Source organism: Eptesicus fuscus, chromosome 1 (genome assembly GCF_027574615.1).
Source record: "Eptesicus fuscus isolate TK198812 chromosome 1, DD_ASM_mEF_20220401, whole genome shotgun sequence".
NCBI classification, from domain to species: Eukaryota; Metazoa; Chordata; class Mammalia; order Chiroptera; family Vespertilionidae; genus Eptesicus; species Eptesicus fuscus.
Window position 1 is genome coordinate 49,322,860 of NC_072473.1, and position 17,606 is coordinate 49,340,465.

Here is a 17,606-nt window from a genome sequence, read left to right on the forward strand (position 1 = left end):
GGATTTATGAATAGATGATTATGATAATACTAGTTGGATTTCTTTTTAGCATTTCTCTTTTCCTTTATAAGTTTCACATTTTCAAATTAGACTTTAAAACTTTTTTCTTTGTCCTTTAAAAATGCATAGCCATGCCTCAGACTTTCTATTCAGTAATTCCTTATTCTTAGAAACCTCAATCCTTTAATGATTACCAAAAAGTAAACAGTCAGCATTTCTTAGATTAACATTTATGAATATATTTAAATGTACTTTTACTTTCAAGAAAATATACCTTTAACAAAGTATAAGAGACCTTCCTCCTGTAATGAAACTAAGAGCAGGTAAATTAAAACATGTCTAGTAAAAACTGCTACATTCTTCCTTATGCAATTTCAAGTATATTGTATCGATTTAATTTAGTATTGGAAGGGTTAAAGAGGACAAAACAGGGGCAGAGAAAGATTTATTATGCTTTGTAGAAAGCTGTGGCCTTGAAGAAACCAGCCAGCAGAAATCAACAAACATTTTCTCCCTGCTTTCCCCGCTGACGCGCGCCCCCCACCCCCCACCTCTCCCCCCCCACACACACACCCCGCCGCTTTCTGCATTAGCCATTTACTCTGTAGCAGGAGAAACAAGGCAAGTGGTCTGAGATCCTGTATATTCAGGCTTTTTACACTCAAGGACACATTCTTACTACCTTTGATCTCTCCAACTATCCCCCTCTCCCTGAGCCTAGGGCTCCTCTATCTCAGCAGGCTGAGAGTGAATCCCACTGCCTCTACCCTATCTCACACCTGCTCTGGAGCAGCCCTCGGCTCTCCTCCTCCCCTACTCCGGCACCAGCCTCAAAGTGTCCCCTTCGGGAGATTGCTGGTGCCAAATCTGGCTTCATGCCCAGGGCCACGCAGATAGCCTCCGCTGCCATGCGCCCCCCCCCCCCCTACCCCGTCCCCGCCCTCTAGTCAGAGCGGGTGCTGTCACTGACAGAGACCCACTGTAAATCCATCAGGAAGGGCAGGCAGGTGGCAGGTCTCGCGACCACATGATTCTCTGCTTGATAGAAGGGCTGAAAAAGCAGCCCACAAAGCAGTTTACCCAGGAAAGCCATAAAAATTCAGCTGTCCTTCTCTCACCTTACACAGGCCATGAGAAAATGTACTAATCTTAACCCCATAAGCCTTAGTAGGGGAGAAAAGGGTAGTGGTCTAGCCTTTGTTTAAACTTCTCTGGGTTGCAACTTTTACAAATCTTATACCTCTAAATTAACCTTAGAATTTTACAATTTTAACCTAATACAGTAAAATCACAAATCAGGGAAGCGCAAATTAAAAGTTCTCTACTGTACAAACAAGAGAGAAATTCCACTAGCTAAGGGGGCCAATTCCCTTCGTGATAGAGAGCAAACGTCTCTGGGATAAAAAGGAATCCCAGCAGCTGCTTGAGACCTTGGCAGTCTGTCATGGTGTTCAGCCTTTAATAAATCAAACGTTTTAACCAGACAAGTCAACAGAAGTAGAGAATAAATTACAGAATAAATCAAAGTAGCTTTCGCTTTTACGCAGATTCTCATACTTAACATTTGTATACCAGACAGTGCGAGTTTTTGACTTACACCAGATATTTACTCAGAGTTTAAACAGTCCACCTGATTCCTAATCAATTGCCTGAGGAAGCCATATGACTTCCGGAGAGGTGATCAAGCTCCCCCTTCCACTCACCTGGAGTGGGCCTGACTGACTGGGGCCCCTACCTTACTGATTCTGTCAACAGGTCCAGAAGTGTCTGTCCACTCCAAATGCCAGCCGGGGTCTGGGCTGAGGTCTGGGAGCGCCTGGAGTCTCAATTCTGCGAAATCAGCAGAGCGGTGCATCCCAGAGGCCTATCCGGCGCCCCAGGGTCCCAAACCCAGCCCACACACCGGAGGCCAAAAAGGCCAAGCATGGTTGATTTCCCGGTGTTTCAGGGAACCATTAATGTTGCAGAAACCCAGAGAAAAACCAAGCAACACTTTATTATTATTACACACAGACCCAGAGAAAAATGCCTTTCAAATTCTGGGCAAAGAAACATGGAGGAAGCTTCCCTATTTATATTTCTTCTAGCTCTTTGTCTCCCAAATAAGGGTTTGTCCGGTCCCCTTTGCAAGTTCTTAAAGAGCCCTATGTGCTGGGGCTTTGAGACCTCAACCAAAGGCATGGCCTGGCGCCAGCACTGATAACTTCATCTGGGGAAGGTTTATGGCCTCTCTGGAATGGGAGTAGTCTTATTTTCCTTATTATTTAAGCAAGCAAGCGTTTACAGAAGCCAAAATAGCAGGGTTAAAATTTCAAACAGCAGTTTTTATATAAGATGGATGCTTCACTACAGGCACTTTGGATCTCCTGTTTTATATCCAGGTATGAGTCAAGGTTCAATTAAATGGACAAACTTTTATCCAATCAAAGAGCTCCACTAGCTGCCCTGGTATGAAAAATAAAGACACCAGTGACTCTCGATTAAAAACAAGAATTGGTCGACTAAAAGTACCAGGCTATCACTCTTGCCCCACATGCTCTACACTTCTGTGGATTATGGATTATGTGCTATTAACCTTGTATGCCCACATGAAACAAATTAAGTCTTGGTATCAGATTCAGTGCAGGGAGTCATTTTTTGAACTTTGTAGAGGTTTGAAAACATGGCCAAAAAATTTTGTGACGCTCCTCTCATTGTGAGGTTAGGTCTCTGTCCCCTACCTTGAATATGATGGACTTGTTACTGCATTGAAACAACAGAGTACAGAAGAAGTGATACTGTGAGACTTGCCACTTCTAAAGAGAGTAGCATGTGTCAAGCTGCTATATGAGTATTCATTCAGGTGAGCCCTGGCATATGCAGGCAATCAGGTTTTATTTATGTTCCAAGGGGCATTTTGTTGCATAAGCAAGTGTCATGCCAACCCAGAAGGCTACTGCTTTTTATATGTTTGGCCTGTCTCAGTCTAGAAAGTAGTGCATGATTCACCAAAATTGGAGTCTATAGTTTTCCCTTAATCACATTGGCAATATTGCTGCCAGTCTCCTACAAAACAAAGAGATACTCTTCATCTCTTCATCTCTTTGACACTAATTGGTTATTATGCTGCTTTCTGCCAAAACACAGAGTTAGAGATGTATGAAAAGGTCACACTGAAGCTTGTTTCTGTTTTCTTTTTCATTCTGTTTTATCCTTAAATAACTTAAAATTATAGCAACTACTTATTCTCTGTCAACTATAATTAGAAAATAAATTAATTTTAAAAAGAAGCAATCTAGCAACAACTCATAAATGCTGGCCCTTATTGCCCTTTCTGATCATTGTATCCATTTTGTGAGCTTTCTAGGAGAAAAGTTCCTACCTGTTATCTCAGGGTAGAATCCCCAGAATAATAAGTAACATGCTAAACGTATTAGTGAGTATATCTAATCATGTTTCTATTGAATGAAGCACATATTAACACTAGATAGGGCATTTAGCAAGGTAGAGACGGTATTCAATCCAGTAGTGCAAAACTGTTTAGGAATCTTTGATGGTTAATCAATTACCAAAAGAAGGCATGAAGGACAGACTGTTTTAAATATCATGGGCCACTTTAGGTTATTCTTGGCAGTCCTCAAAGACAAACCTTGAACACTGCCTATAAAATGCCCTTCAGAGTCATAAATGCATTTAGGCAAACCTCCTATCTTTAACCATACAGGAAGTCTGTAATTCAGACTGCTAAAGGCCACCTTCTAAGGTACTACAACCTCCCCTAGGGTATTGTTGAAGAAATCACAGCTGGGATGCTCCTTTTCATTTCTTCCCTCCATAGTTCTTTCCACAATTTAAATTCATTTCTGAGAGTGATTAGAACATTTGCAGTTGTCACATGCTAGGACTTTGAACTTCCTATTTGTTCTTCTAAAGCTTCTTTTGGTCTCTTCTTATAGAAAGGATAAAAAAATGATTTTAAAAAGCTTATCAATATCTCCCACATTATCCATACTGGGGTATTGGAGTCCAAGAAATGGAAGAGGTGCAGTCAAGAAATGAATTTCTGGCATATTGTGAAAGGACCTCATTGAGCCTAACCTTCACAGCATTCATGAAATCACTGGTAAATGGGAAATGGGGAGCCAACACTCAGTACATGACTGAAGAGTTGTGGAGACAAAAGGGCACAACATAATTAAAGACAGAAGAAAATAAGTTACTCTTTTGGCAAACAGCCAGCAAGAGGGGTGGGAAAAACAACATCTCAAAATATGAATCCTACTTCAATATTTGAGAGCTTTGTAATTGGGTAAATAAAAGAGATCAAGGGCCAAAGAGAGCACAGCTGAGCTTTCTAATTGTATCTGAATAAAATGGGGGTGAATGGCTTTTGAGATCAACATTGGCAGGAGTCCATAAACTCTTCAGGCAGGAAAAAAAACATTTGGTAGAGTGTGGATTAGTTAGTAAATCAGATACCAGACTCCAGGAAAACTACCCATATTGGCCTTTCAGTACCCTTAGAAGCAAATATCTTGAACTAAGAAATTTCCCAAGTGAAATTTCCATAAGCAAAATCATGGGAGCAACAAAAGGTAACTAAATACAACACACATAATCAGTGTTTTCTGATATTAATAAAACTTTCATATTCATTATATTTGGAGTATTTAAAACAACTTTGGGAGTTGAAGATTATTTTCATCATTTTACATATAAAGAAGGAGAGACTCAGAGAATATGTGATAAATCTAAAGTTAACAAGTAAATCAGTGGAACAGCCATTATTAGATCCTAATAGTCTCTAATTCTCTTACCTCCAAGCCCTGCCTTCAATGCTTCATCTCTAGAAGCCTAGATTAAATGACAGCAGTATTCTGAGAAGCCAGTACCACAATGTTGAAAAGGAAGAGTGATTACAGATGAAAGAACTCTTAATATCTGAATAAATGGGCTTAACAGAAATGGTCTGCCAATAGGAAGACATCCTATGAGGGAAAGAGAAGGTAGAATTCTTTGTTGTCCTCCACAAAGTTCCAACAACCAAAGGAAGAAATGAGCAAAAGACCTGAACAAACACACCTTACCAAAGATGATCTACATATATCAAATAAACATATGAAAAGATGCTCTACATCATACATCATCAGGAAAATGCAAACTACACTAGCAATGAGATCTCACTATACACCTATTAAACACATTGCGGACCAGTAGTTTTATTGCTAGCTTTAGCCAGTGGCCAGATAAGTTTCTATTGACGAGTACAAAAAAATGTTTTACATAAATGTTAATGGCACACTTTAAAATTAAATACCTATTACATATTCTTACAAGCTTACTAGTATATCTTTTTAAAGAATTCTCATGATTGGCCACAAGCCTTAGAACAGAAAACCCGAGAATTCTCGTGATCCGTCTGCAATGTGTTCAAAGGGTAAAATTCAAAATACCTGATAGCATCAAATCTGGCAAGGATGTGGAGCAACAAGAACCCTCATTCAATGCTAGTGGACATGCAAATGCTACAGTCACTTTGAAAGTTTGGCAGTTTCTTACAAAACTAGCCTAGCTATTGTCATACAATCCGGCAAATTCACTCTTTGGAATTTATCCAAAAGAGTTGAAAATTTATATCACAAAAATCTGCACACATGTTTATAGCACCTTTATTTGTAAATGCCAAAATTCGAAGCAATCAAGATGTCCTTCAATAGGTGAAAATATAAAGAAACTGTAGTACTTCCCTATAATGGAATATATATCAGTGATAAAAGAAAATGAGCTATCAAGCCATGAAAATATGAAGACATGAACAATCTTTAAATGCATATTGCTAAGTGAAAGAAGCATATCTCAAAGGTTACATACTGTATGATTCCAATGATATGACATTCTAGAAAAGATAAAACACAGTAAAAGGAAAGATCAGTGTTTGCCAAGGGTTCTTATATAAGGGAAGGAGAAAGGGATGACTAAGAATATTCTGTATGATGATACTTTATTGGTGAATTCATGTCGTTACCCATTTGTCAAAACCCATAGAATTTTCAACACAAAGAGTAAACTTAATGTAAACTATGGACTTTAGTTAATAATATTATGTCAATATTGGCTCATGAATTGAAACAACTGTACAATACTTGCAAGATGTTAAAAATAGGGGAAACTGTGTGTGGTAAGGGGTGGGGGCTATAGGAAGCATATGAAATCTCTCTGTACTTGCCACTCAATTTTCCTGTAAAACTAAAATTGCTGTGACTATTAAAGTCATTTTAATTAAACTTTAAATGTAAGAAATAAGTTTTCATAATAGATTTGAATTAATCAATCATCTATAATAATAAAAGTGTAATATGCTAATTAGACCGGGCAGCCGAACAACCTTCCGGACGACCTTCCAGAGGAAGACAGGCTGTGAGGGCCGAGCCCCTTGCATGAATTTCGTGTATCGGGCCTCTAGTATGTAAATAAAGTCCATATTATTTCTGGAAGCAGAGACAGAAATAAATGGATAATGTCCTTAAGAACAAAAAGACCACAATTTTGTTGAACATATTCAACAGTCCAGTTTAGTGTCCTCTGAAATCCTTTCTCACTGAAATGAATAGGAATAGGATTTCCACACTAATTTCTCTTTACCTGAGATGCTAAACTCTCAGGGTGAGAGCTTAAGCTAGAATAACCATATCTATTTTCTAACTGTCTTTACAGTACCAGGAAGCTATTAGACAAAAACAAAAACAACAGAGCATCCATCTAACCAAAGAAGATAGGAAAAATCACCAATATAAGCAATGATATTGGTGCCAGGCCCAGTGGCAGTGACCTACCATCATCATCCTTTCATTTTCGACTTCATTGAGTAATTCAGCAAATTCCTTGAAAGACTCAGCTGGAAGGATAAAAAATAAATAAAATTAATCATGGTATTTGATGGGCAAATGGACAAAGATCTGTGCAACAGGAGGTAGGAACCTGTGCCCCACACCCACATTGCCACTAAAAGAATGTATCAAATATAAGGTCAATAGCAGAATGTGTTCAGTGCTGTCCAGTGTTTCTTTTATCTTTTCCTTTTCTTATTTTGCCAATCCCCCTACCTGAAAGATTTTTTTCTCCAGTTTTATTGATATAATTGACATACAACACTATACAAGTTTAGGGTGTATGGCATAATGATTTGCTATACATATATTGCAAAATGATTACCATAATAAGTTGTTAGCATCCATCACCTCATATACTTAAAAAACACTTTGTTTTTCCTTGTTATGAGAACTTTTAGGAACTACTCTCTTTATAACTTTAAACTATACTGAAAGGAGTTTTTAGGGGTAAAATAGGAGTTTTTAGGGGTGAAATAGGCAGGTTTAGGAAATTTTAGGAATTAAGGGGTCCATGGAAAAAGCACAGGGCTACAGAACTGCAAATGGTACATTTCCATAGAATATGGGAGCTGGAAACAGCAGAAGGCACATTTCCATAGAATAAGGGGACTGACTGGGAGCTGCAGAAAGGTATACATTTACAGAATAAAGGGAAGGATGCCTCTCATTAAAAAAGAGAAGAAGAAAGCCCAGAGGGAATAGGGAAACAATAAGGAAGGAGGGGAGGAGAGTCTCAGGTGTCCCATGTTAGGTTGCTCTGGAGTTCAAATCAGAAGGGGATAGTGACCAATCAGAGGGGATATCAAGGCACAAAGATCTGCAGCCTTTATAAACCTTAGGAAAAAAGCACTCAGTGGAACTCTTTCCCTCTCCCCACGTGGGAGTCTGTGCTTGTTTCTCAATAAATTTCCACCTTTGCTGTACCACCTTTCCTCCTTGGTTTCATTCTTTGACTCCACCGGACAAGAGCCCAGGAACCATCCTGCTCAAGGGAACACCGCACATTTCCAGTCCAAGTTTCCCATTTCAATACTATACAGCATTCTTAACTACATTTATCATGTTGTACATAACATCAACAGTACTTCGTTATGACTGAATGTTTATAACTTTGAACCACTTTCACCCAATTTCCAAGCCCACCCCCACCTCTGGCAATCACAAATTCGACTTTTTTATTTTCATGACTTTGGTTTGTTTAGATTCCATATATCAGTGATATCATACAGTGTTTGTCTTTCTCTATCTGATTTATTTCACTTAGTATAACTCCCACAAGGTCCATCTATGTTGTTGCAAATAGCAGGATTTCCTTCATTTCTGTGGCTGAACAGTATTCTAGTGTGTGTGTGTGTGTGTGTGTGTGTGTGTGTGTGTCACATTTTAAATATACTGTATATCATATTTTCCTTTTTCATTCATTTGTCAATAGACACTTAGATTGTTTCCATGTCTTGCATATTACATATAATATTGCCATAAGTATAAGTGTGCAGATATCTCTTCAGCATTGTAATTTCATTTTCTTTAGATATATAGCCAAAAATTGACTTGCTAGATAATAAGGTAGTTCTATTTTTTCATTTCCTGAGGAGCTTCCATACTGTTTTTTTATAGTGGCTACACCAATTTACATTCCCACCAACAATGCACAAGTGATCTCTTTCCTCCACATCCTTAGCAGCAATTACATCTTGTCTTTTTTATAATAGCAACTAGGGGCCCAGTGCACGAAATTTGTGCACGGGGGGTGGGGGGGGTCCATCAGCTTGACCTGCACCCTCTCCAATCTGGGAGCCCTCAGGGGATGTTCTACTGACGGCTTAGGCCTGTTCCCCATGGTTCTCTGCTCTCTGCAGACCTGCCTGCTTGACGCCACCGCAGGCCCTGGTGTCTGCTCTCTGTGGGGGGCTGCTTGCCCTTAGCCACCAGGGCCAGGGGATAGCAGGGCCCTGCTGTCTGCTCTCTGTGGGGGCCCTGCAGGGGACTGCTTGCCCCTCGCTGCCACAGCCAGGAGCAAGCAGGGCCCTGCTGTCTGCTCGTTCACTGCAGGGCACAGCTTGTGCCTTGCTGCCAAGGCCAGGGGCAAGCAGGGCCCTGCTATCTGCTCGCTTGCTACAGGGGACGTTCCTGCCCCACCCCCAGCCGCTTGCATGCACACCAGCTCGGAGCGCCTGGGTCCCAGAGATGTTCCCACCCCGCCCCCGGCTGCTCCGCGCCTGCACATGAAGGCCCGGAGTGGCCAGGGGATCGTTCCGGGACCCCAGCCACTCCGGGCCTACACACAGGCCTACAGGCTCAGAGCAGCCTGGCTCCTGCTGACGCCTGTCCCTGGGACGCAGGTCGCTTGGCACCGGAGCGTGCATAAGCAGCCTCGGGGCAGGAACATCCGCCCTGCCCCCCACTGCTCCATGCCTGCGCGCGTAGGCCCAGAGTGGCCGAGGGTTGTCCCAGGACCCCGGCTGCTCCGGGCCTATAGGCTCAGAGCACCCTGGCTCCTGAGAACGCCTGTCCCTGGGACACAAGGCGCTTGGTGCTGGTGCGTGTGCAAGCGGTCACCCTGCCCCCAGCCACTCGGTGCTGGTGTATGCAAATTAACCTACCATCTTTTTTGTGTTAATTTGCATACTCGCTCCTGATTGGCTGGTGGGTGATGCGGAGGTATGGTCAATTTGCATATTTCTCTTTTATCAGTTAGATTCTAACAGGCAAGATGTGCTATCTCATCATGGTTTTTACTTACATTTCCCTAATGACTAGTGATGCTGAGCACCTTTACATGTACCTGTTGACTACTTCAATATCTTGTTAGGAAAATGTCTATTCAGGACCTTTAACCATTTTTTAAATTGGATTATTGAGGGTTTTTATTGCTATTGAGTTGTATGAGTTCTTTATATTTTTTTATATTAACTCCTCATCAGATAGATGAATTGCAAATATTTTCTCAATTCCATAGGTTGGCATTTCATTCTGTTGATTATTTATTTGATGTAATCCAACTTGTGTAGTTTTTATTTTATTTTATTGCTTGTGTTTAAGGTGTCATATCAAAAAACATGATTGCTAAGACTCATCCCAAAAAGCTTTTCCCCTGTTTTCTTCTCAGAGTTTTGTGGTTACAGGTCTTAACATTCAAGTCTTTAATCCATTAAGAGTTAATTTTTGTGAGTGCTGTGTCATTAGGGAATGGTTTCATTCTTTTACATGAGAATATCCATTTTTCCCAGCACCATTTATTGAAAAGATTGTCATTTCTCCATTTAGTATTCTTGGCTCCCTTGTCAAATATTAGTTGACTATATATTCCTGAGCTCTCAATTGTGTCCCATTGCTCTCTGTGTCTACTATTAAACCTAAATCCATCCCTGCATTATAGCTTTGTTTCTCAGATTTCTGAAAAGCTTTTGTGGGATTGTAGGTGAAAAGGCATGTGGTATGTAAGAAATAACATTAGATGGGGTAATAAATGACGAAGGTTCTAGTTTAAGAAAGATTTAGAAGGAGCATGAACTTAGGATAAACTTGGATTTCCAATCTCAGTCTACCATCCTCTTGATGTGCAATTTTGAATATTTCAAATATTTAAGTGACTTGACCCCTTTGAGATTCAGTTGCCTACTTTGTCAAATAGACATGATGAAATACTTCAGAGTGTTGTTTTAAGGACTAAATTAGTAGGTAAATGTACAATGCCAACACACAGTCAATAATAAACATTACCTTTTCCACATCCCAATGTCCTACTCTACTAGTGCCAGTTCTGTCACTTACGGGTGAGGTGACTGGGCAAGTCACTTCTCCCTGGACTTCATTTTCTTAATATACTAAATAAATAAACTAATAAACAAAAGCCAAATTAAGCTAGACAGTCTTTACCATCCCTTTCAATTCTAATAACTTCTATTTTAAAGTTCCCAACTTCTCACCAGAAACAGGAAGTATATTCTTAAATGGTATCTGAAATACAACAAACATTATAAGTACAGAGAACCAAATGAATCCATGTTAATATTTTTAGATAAAAAAATAAATTTCCCTTCCTAAGAGAACTGCACAACTAATCCAGCATTCCAGTACAAATGAAACTAAGTTCAGGGTCAATACAGAACACCAAAAAATGGCATTTTTTACTTCTGAGGATTAAGTTACTGCACATATCCAGGGGAGTAACCTTTGCAAACGCCACAAATTAAAAGATCAATCTCAGTACAAAGAAGAAAAATACCCTAATCAGAAAGTGTAAATAGGAAAAAATGAAAATGTTCACTGACCTGCTGTTCTTAAATATTTTAGTTAAAAGAGTCCAAGAGATTATTTGTTATTCTGGTATTTTTCCATGCAAGCTCAGTTCGTTTCTTATCTTCTTTGTAAATATGTCTATTCAATTGTGTTGCCCATTTTATAATTGGGTTATTTGTGTTTATTAATGAGTTGTAAAAGTTCTTATATATTCTGGAACAAAGTCCCTTAACAGATAGATGATTTTTAAAATTTCCTCTCATAATGTGGGCTGTCTTTTCACTGTCATTTGAGGAAGAAAGGATTAAAATTTTGTTGAAATCCAATTTATCTACCTTTTCTTTTGTCACTTGTACATTTAAGTCTCATCTGTTTCGACTTAATTTTTGTGAGTGGTGGGTGATTGTGTTATACCTTTATTTTTTCTTCTAAGAGATTTGTACTTTTAACACCTACTTTAGTTTCTTAATCCATTTTGAGTTAATTTTTGTATATGCTGTGTGGAAACAGGTCTAACATTATTCTTTCACATGCATCTATCCAGTTATCCCAATACTATTTTTTATTCAATTTATTAAGTTGATATTGGCTAATAAAATTATATAGCTTTCAAATGTACAACTCAATAATACTTCATCTGTACATTGCATTATGTGTTTACCACCCAAAGTCAAATCTGCTTCAATTACCATACATTTGACCCCCTCGTAATCCCACATCACCCTCCCTCTGGTTACTACTACACTGTTGTCTGTGGCTATGAGGTTTTCTTTGTCTTGTTTGTTCATTTGTTGCTTTCAGTTTTATATACCACCTATGAATGAAAAGTATGGTTCTTGACTTTTTTCATCTGATTCTTTTACTTAGCAGCATGATATTCTCAAGATCCATCCATGTTGTCAAAAATGGCAGTATTCTTCTTTTCTTATGGCTGAAAAGTATTCCAATGTATATATGAACCAAATAAGACATTGGCCTCGCAGCATTATTTATTGAAAAGAGTATTCTTTCCACATTGAATTGTTTTGGCACACTTGTCAAAAACCAATCAACCATAAGTAAGGAATTATGTTTGGTCTCTTAATTAAATTCTATCAAATTCTATACCTGTCCTATGACAGTACCATACAGTCATGAAAACAATATCCTTGCAATGAGTTTTGAAATGGTAAAGCAGTGGTCGGCAAACTGCGGCTCTTTGGCCCGCATGCGGCTCTTTGGCCCCTTGAGTTTTTAGCAAAGGCCAGATTAGGAGTACCCTAATTAAGTTAATAACAATGTACCTACCTATATAGTTCAAGTTTAAAAAATTTGGCTCTCAAAAGAAATTTTAATCGTTCTACTGTTGATATTTGGCTTTGTTGACTAATGAGTTTGCCGACCACTGTGGTAAAGTGTAAGCCATCCAACATTATATTGTGTTTTTTTTTCAAGATTGTTTGGCTATTCTAGCTAGAGCCCTTGAATTTCTATAACAATATTAGTATCACCTTTTTAATTTCTGAGAGATAAGATTTTTTATAGTTATCACATTGAATATGTAAACCAATACAAGGATCATGGCCAACTTAACAATATTAAGTCATCCTTTTAAAAAAATGTTTACTATTGAAAGCATTACACATAACCCCTTTTCTCCCCCACTGACCCCTTCCACCCAATTCCCACCCTGGGACAGGCCTTCACCATCATATTGTCTATATCCATAGGTAATGCATAAATGCATATAAGATCTTTGGTAAATCTCTTTCCACCCCCCCTCATCCCTTCCCTCTGAGATGCATCAGTCTGTCCATGTTGCCATACATCTAGTTCTATGTTATTCATCAGATTATTTTGTTGATTAGATTTCTTGTTAATTTATTTTGACTTTTAGATTCAATTGTTGCGATATGTATTTATTGTCATTTTATTGTTCATATTTCTTCTTCTTTTTCTTCTTCTTCTTCATCTTCGTCCTCTCCTTAAAAAATACTCTACAACATTTCTGTAATACTGGTTTAATGGTGATGAACTCCTCTAGCTTTTTCTTGTCTGTGAAGCTCTTTATCTGACCTTCAATTCTAAATGAGAGCTTTGTTGGATAGAGTAATCTTGGTTGTAGGTCCTTACTATTCATCACTTTGAATATTTCTTGCCACCCCCCTCGGACTTGCAAAGTTTCTATAGAGAAATCATCTGAGAGTTGTATGGGTGCTCCCTTGTTGGTAATGAACTGCTTTTTTCTTGCTACTTTTAAGATTTTCTCTTTGTCTTTAACCTTTAGCATTTTAACGCATCTTGGTGTGGGCCTCTTTGGGTTGCTATTTTTTGGGACTCTCTAAGCATCCTGGACTAATATGTCTATTTCTTTCACCAGGTAGGGGAAGTTTTCTGTTATTATTCTTCAGATAGATTTCCAATAGCTATCTCTCTCTTTTCTCCCACTGGCACTCCCATAATGTGAATGTTTATACACTTCAAGTTGTCACAGAGTCTCCTTACACTATCTTCATATTTTTTTATATCCTTTTTTTCTTTTTGCTCTTCTGCTTGGGTGTTTTCTGCTTCCTCATATTCCAAATCATTGATTTGATCCTCAGAATCCTCTACTCTACTATTGAATCTTATAAATTATTCTTTATTTCAGTTAGTGTATGCTTAATTTATGGCTGGTCCTTTTTCATGTCTTTGAAATTCTCACTAAGATGCTTGAAAGGCTCACAAAGTCCCTTGATGCTGTCATAGATCCCTTGAAGTTCTCATTAAGATCCTTTAACAACCTTATTACCATTGGTTTGAACTCTGTATCCAATAGCATGCTTGATTTCATTTCACTTAGAGATTTCTTCTGATCTTTCATTTGTGACATGTTTCTTTGCCTTTGCATTTTGACCACTTCCCTGTTTGTTTCTATATATTAGGTAGAGCTGCTATGTCTCCTGAAATTGGCAGAGTGGCCTTGTATAGTAGGTGTCCTGTAGGGCCCAATGGCTCAGCCTCTCCAGTCACCTGAACTGGGCACTCTAGGTGTGCCCCTATAAGGGCTGTGTGCACAGTTTTGTTATAGTTAAGCTTTGGTTATTGTTGGCGTCACTGGGAGGAGTTGACGTCCAGGAAAATTGCCCCTATGGATTAGATGCAACTACAGTGGAAGGGCTGCTGTAGAGGAGAAACCACTATGGAGCAAAACTTACTTCAGTGCAGCTGTCATACTATCTGAGTCTGCCCCTGAAGTGTGTAATTTGTGGATGTGTAGAGTTGTAATCTGGTATGGTGTGAAGCTATCCATAGGTGCACTGGCTCTGAGGCCCCCTGGGAGGGGCAATGTCAGCCATTGCCTGGGGCCCCACCCTGCATGAACTACAGAGCTATATGCAGATGACTGCTACCTAAATTAGGCTTTGAAGTGCCCAGGTGAGGCCAAACTGTGAAGCAAGGCAGGCTGGTGGTATTACCGGATCTTGGGCCTCTTATTGATAGAAATGGGGTATGCTGATGCCAACTGCTGCTTGTTTGAGAGATTTTAGGGAAGTCTAAAGCCTAAGCCAGGACAGGACATTCATATGGAAAAGCCACTGCAAAAGCTTTAGGTGGGGCTGCAAATTCAATGGTGCAGGTTTTCAGGAAATCACCAGGGAGAAGTTAACAGTGTGAGTCATGTTGATGGAAACTCAGATATGGTTGCCAGTCAGCTAAGTGGTGGGGGAAGATCCAGCATAGGAAAAATGAGCCTTGCAAGCCATCCCCAAGTTCTTGCCCTGGTGCCAGACAATCCAGATCCTCTCTGTATGCCCCTGGCTTCCCCAATGCTATTGCCCAGAGCTGGAGATCAGAGGAAGCAGGAATGTGTAAGTTCTTGCACCAGCCATTTAAGAGGAACTGCCTGGTGCTCCAGCAGACTTTGAATCACTCAGCCACAGTCCCCACTGTTTGTTACATTCTAAAGTTATGGACACTTCTCTTTCCAGCAGTGGAACCCTGGGCCGGGTGTGTAGTGTGGAGCTGGGACACCTTGCTCCTCACAGGAAGCCTCTGCATTGGAGATGTCCCTCAGAATTAAAAAAAAAACAACACATACCTAAGGAGAAAATAAACAAATGGGACAATATCAAAATAAAAAGCTTCTGCATAGCAACATAAACCATCAACAACACAAAAAGGGAACCCACTGCATGGGAGAACAAATTTGGCAATGATATATCTGATAAAGGGTTCATATCCAAAATATATAACGAACTCACACAACTTAACAACAAAAAGACAAACAATGCAATTAAAAATTGGGCAAAGGATTTCACAAAACTCCAACAACCATTCTTGATCAAAACTCTCAGCAAGGTGATAATAGAAGAATCATACCTCAACATAATAAAAGCTATATATGACAAACCCACAGCCAACATCATACTCAATGGGCAAAAACTAAAACATTTCCCCTAAGAACAGGAACAAGACAGGGTTGCACACTCCCACCACTCCAGTTCGACATAGTACTGGAAGTACTAGCCATTGCAATCAGACAAGAAGAAGAAATAAAAGGCATCCAAATTGGAAAAGAAGAAGTAAAACTGTCCTTATTCGCAGATGGCATGATGCTGTACATAGAAAGTCCTAAAGACTCCATCAGAAAATTATTAGACTTAATAAATGAATTCGGCAAAGTAGCAGTATACAAAATTAATGCCAAGAAATCTATGGCATTTATATACACCAATAGTGAACTTACAGAAAGAGAGACTAAAAAAAGCAATATCATTTAACATTGCACCAAAAAAATTAAGATACCTAGGAATAAACTTAACTAAGGAGGTAAAAGACCTATACGTGGAAAACTACAGGACACTGAAAAAAGAGATAGAGGAAGACATAAACAGATGGAAGAACATACCGTGTTCATGGATTGGTAGAATCAAAATCATTAAAATGTTCATAGTACCCAAAGCAATCTATAGATTCAATGCACTCCCCATTAAAATACCAATGACATATTTCACAAACCTAGAACAAACTCTCCAAAAATTCATCCAGAATAAAAAAAGACCCTGAATATCTGAAGCAATCCTGAGTAAAAAGAACAAAGTAGGTGAGATCTCAATACCAGATACCAAGCTATATTACAAAGCTATTGTTCTCAAAACAGCCTGGTACTGGCACAAGAACAGACATTTTAGATCAATGGAATAGTATAGAGAACCCAGAAATCGACCCAAACCACTATGCTCAATTTATATTTGACAAAGGAGTCAAGAACATACAATGGAGTCAAAATAGGCTCTTCAATAAATGGTCTTGGGAAAATTGGACACATACATGCAAAAAAAAATGAAACTAGACCACCAAATTATACCATACACAAAAACAAACTCAAAATGGCTAAAGGACTTAAACATAAAATGAGAAACCATAAAAATATTAGAGGAATCCACAGGCAGCAAAATCTCAGACATATGTCAAAGCAATATCTTCATTGACACAGCTCCTAGGGCAATGGAAACTAAAGAGAAAATAAACAAATGGGACTACATCAAAATAAAAAGCTTCTGCACAGCAAAAGAAACCATCAACAAAACAACAACAAAGCCCACTGCATGGGAGAACATATTTGCCAATGTCATCACTGATAAGGGTTTAATCTCCAACATTTACAGGGAACTCATACAACTTAATAAAAGGAAGATAAACAACCCAATCAAAAAATGAGAAACAGACCTAAATAGATACTTTTCGAAGGAGGACATAAGGAAGGCCAACAGTAAGGTGACCAGATTTTAACATTGGTAAAGCGGGACACCATTGACGGGGGGGGGGGGGGGGGGGGGGGGGGGGGGGTTCTTGATTAAAAATTTGGTCTATATGGAGCAACAAAAATTTTCATACAATGCAAAAATAGTATTGTAATATATTTTTTTTTAAATTTCAACATAAGTACAATTTACAAATATAATAAATAAAAAATTATGTATAGTATTATTTTATTCTTTGGCATATTTCTCATTTGAGTGAATTTTTTTTAGTAGATTGCTGTCGTTGTTTAAAAGGTCATGAATTTGCCGTAACGTAAGTCGTAAGTGTCACTTTCAAGGCCAGCAATAGACTTTTTGCCGCCACTATAAAATATAAATAATATGAGTACTGTCTGCTAAATTCAAGAAAATTTATGTATTTATAAAATAAATAAATAAATTACTTACCTAAATTATCTGAATAGCTGATTTGTAATGGCATCACTTGTTTAACTAGCTTACTAGCACGCAGTACTATGTGTATCGTCTGAGAGACAGTTACAAAATGTTTTCGTCGTTGCCAATCCCAAAAAATGCCATTGTTCATTAAGTTCAAACAATGGTGGTCGAATTCTAACAACTGATCAACAATGCAAACTTTGATAAGCAGTTCTCGATAATCAGTTCTCAACAATTATTTGTTATTATTAAAGTTTAACATTATAAAATTAACAAAAATAATATAAAACTCATATCCTGGCTAAATAGCCACATGGCCACCGAAAACCGT

General features: G+C 38.7%; 1 protein-coding gene across 1 annotated transcript in view; it reads right to left on the bottom strand.

The window, feature by feature from the left end:
- The window catches only part of OPHN1 (oligophrenin 1), a 625,127-nt gene that overhangs the window by 359,220 nt on the left and 248,301 nt on the right, over positions 1-17,606 (bottom strand). Inside the window, exon 4 of the mRNA XM_054716147.1 lies at positions 6,813-6,874. Coding sequence (XP_054572122.1) covers positions 6,813-6,874 — 62 coding nt within the window. The remainder of the gene's footprint in view (positions 1-6,812; positions 6,875-17,606) is intronic.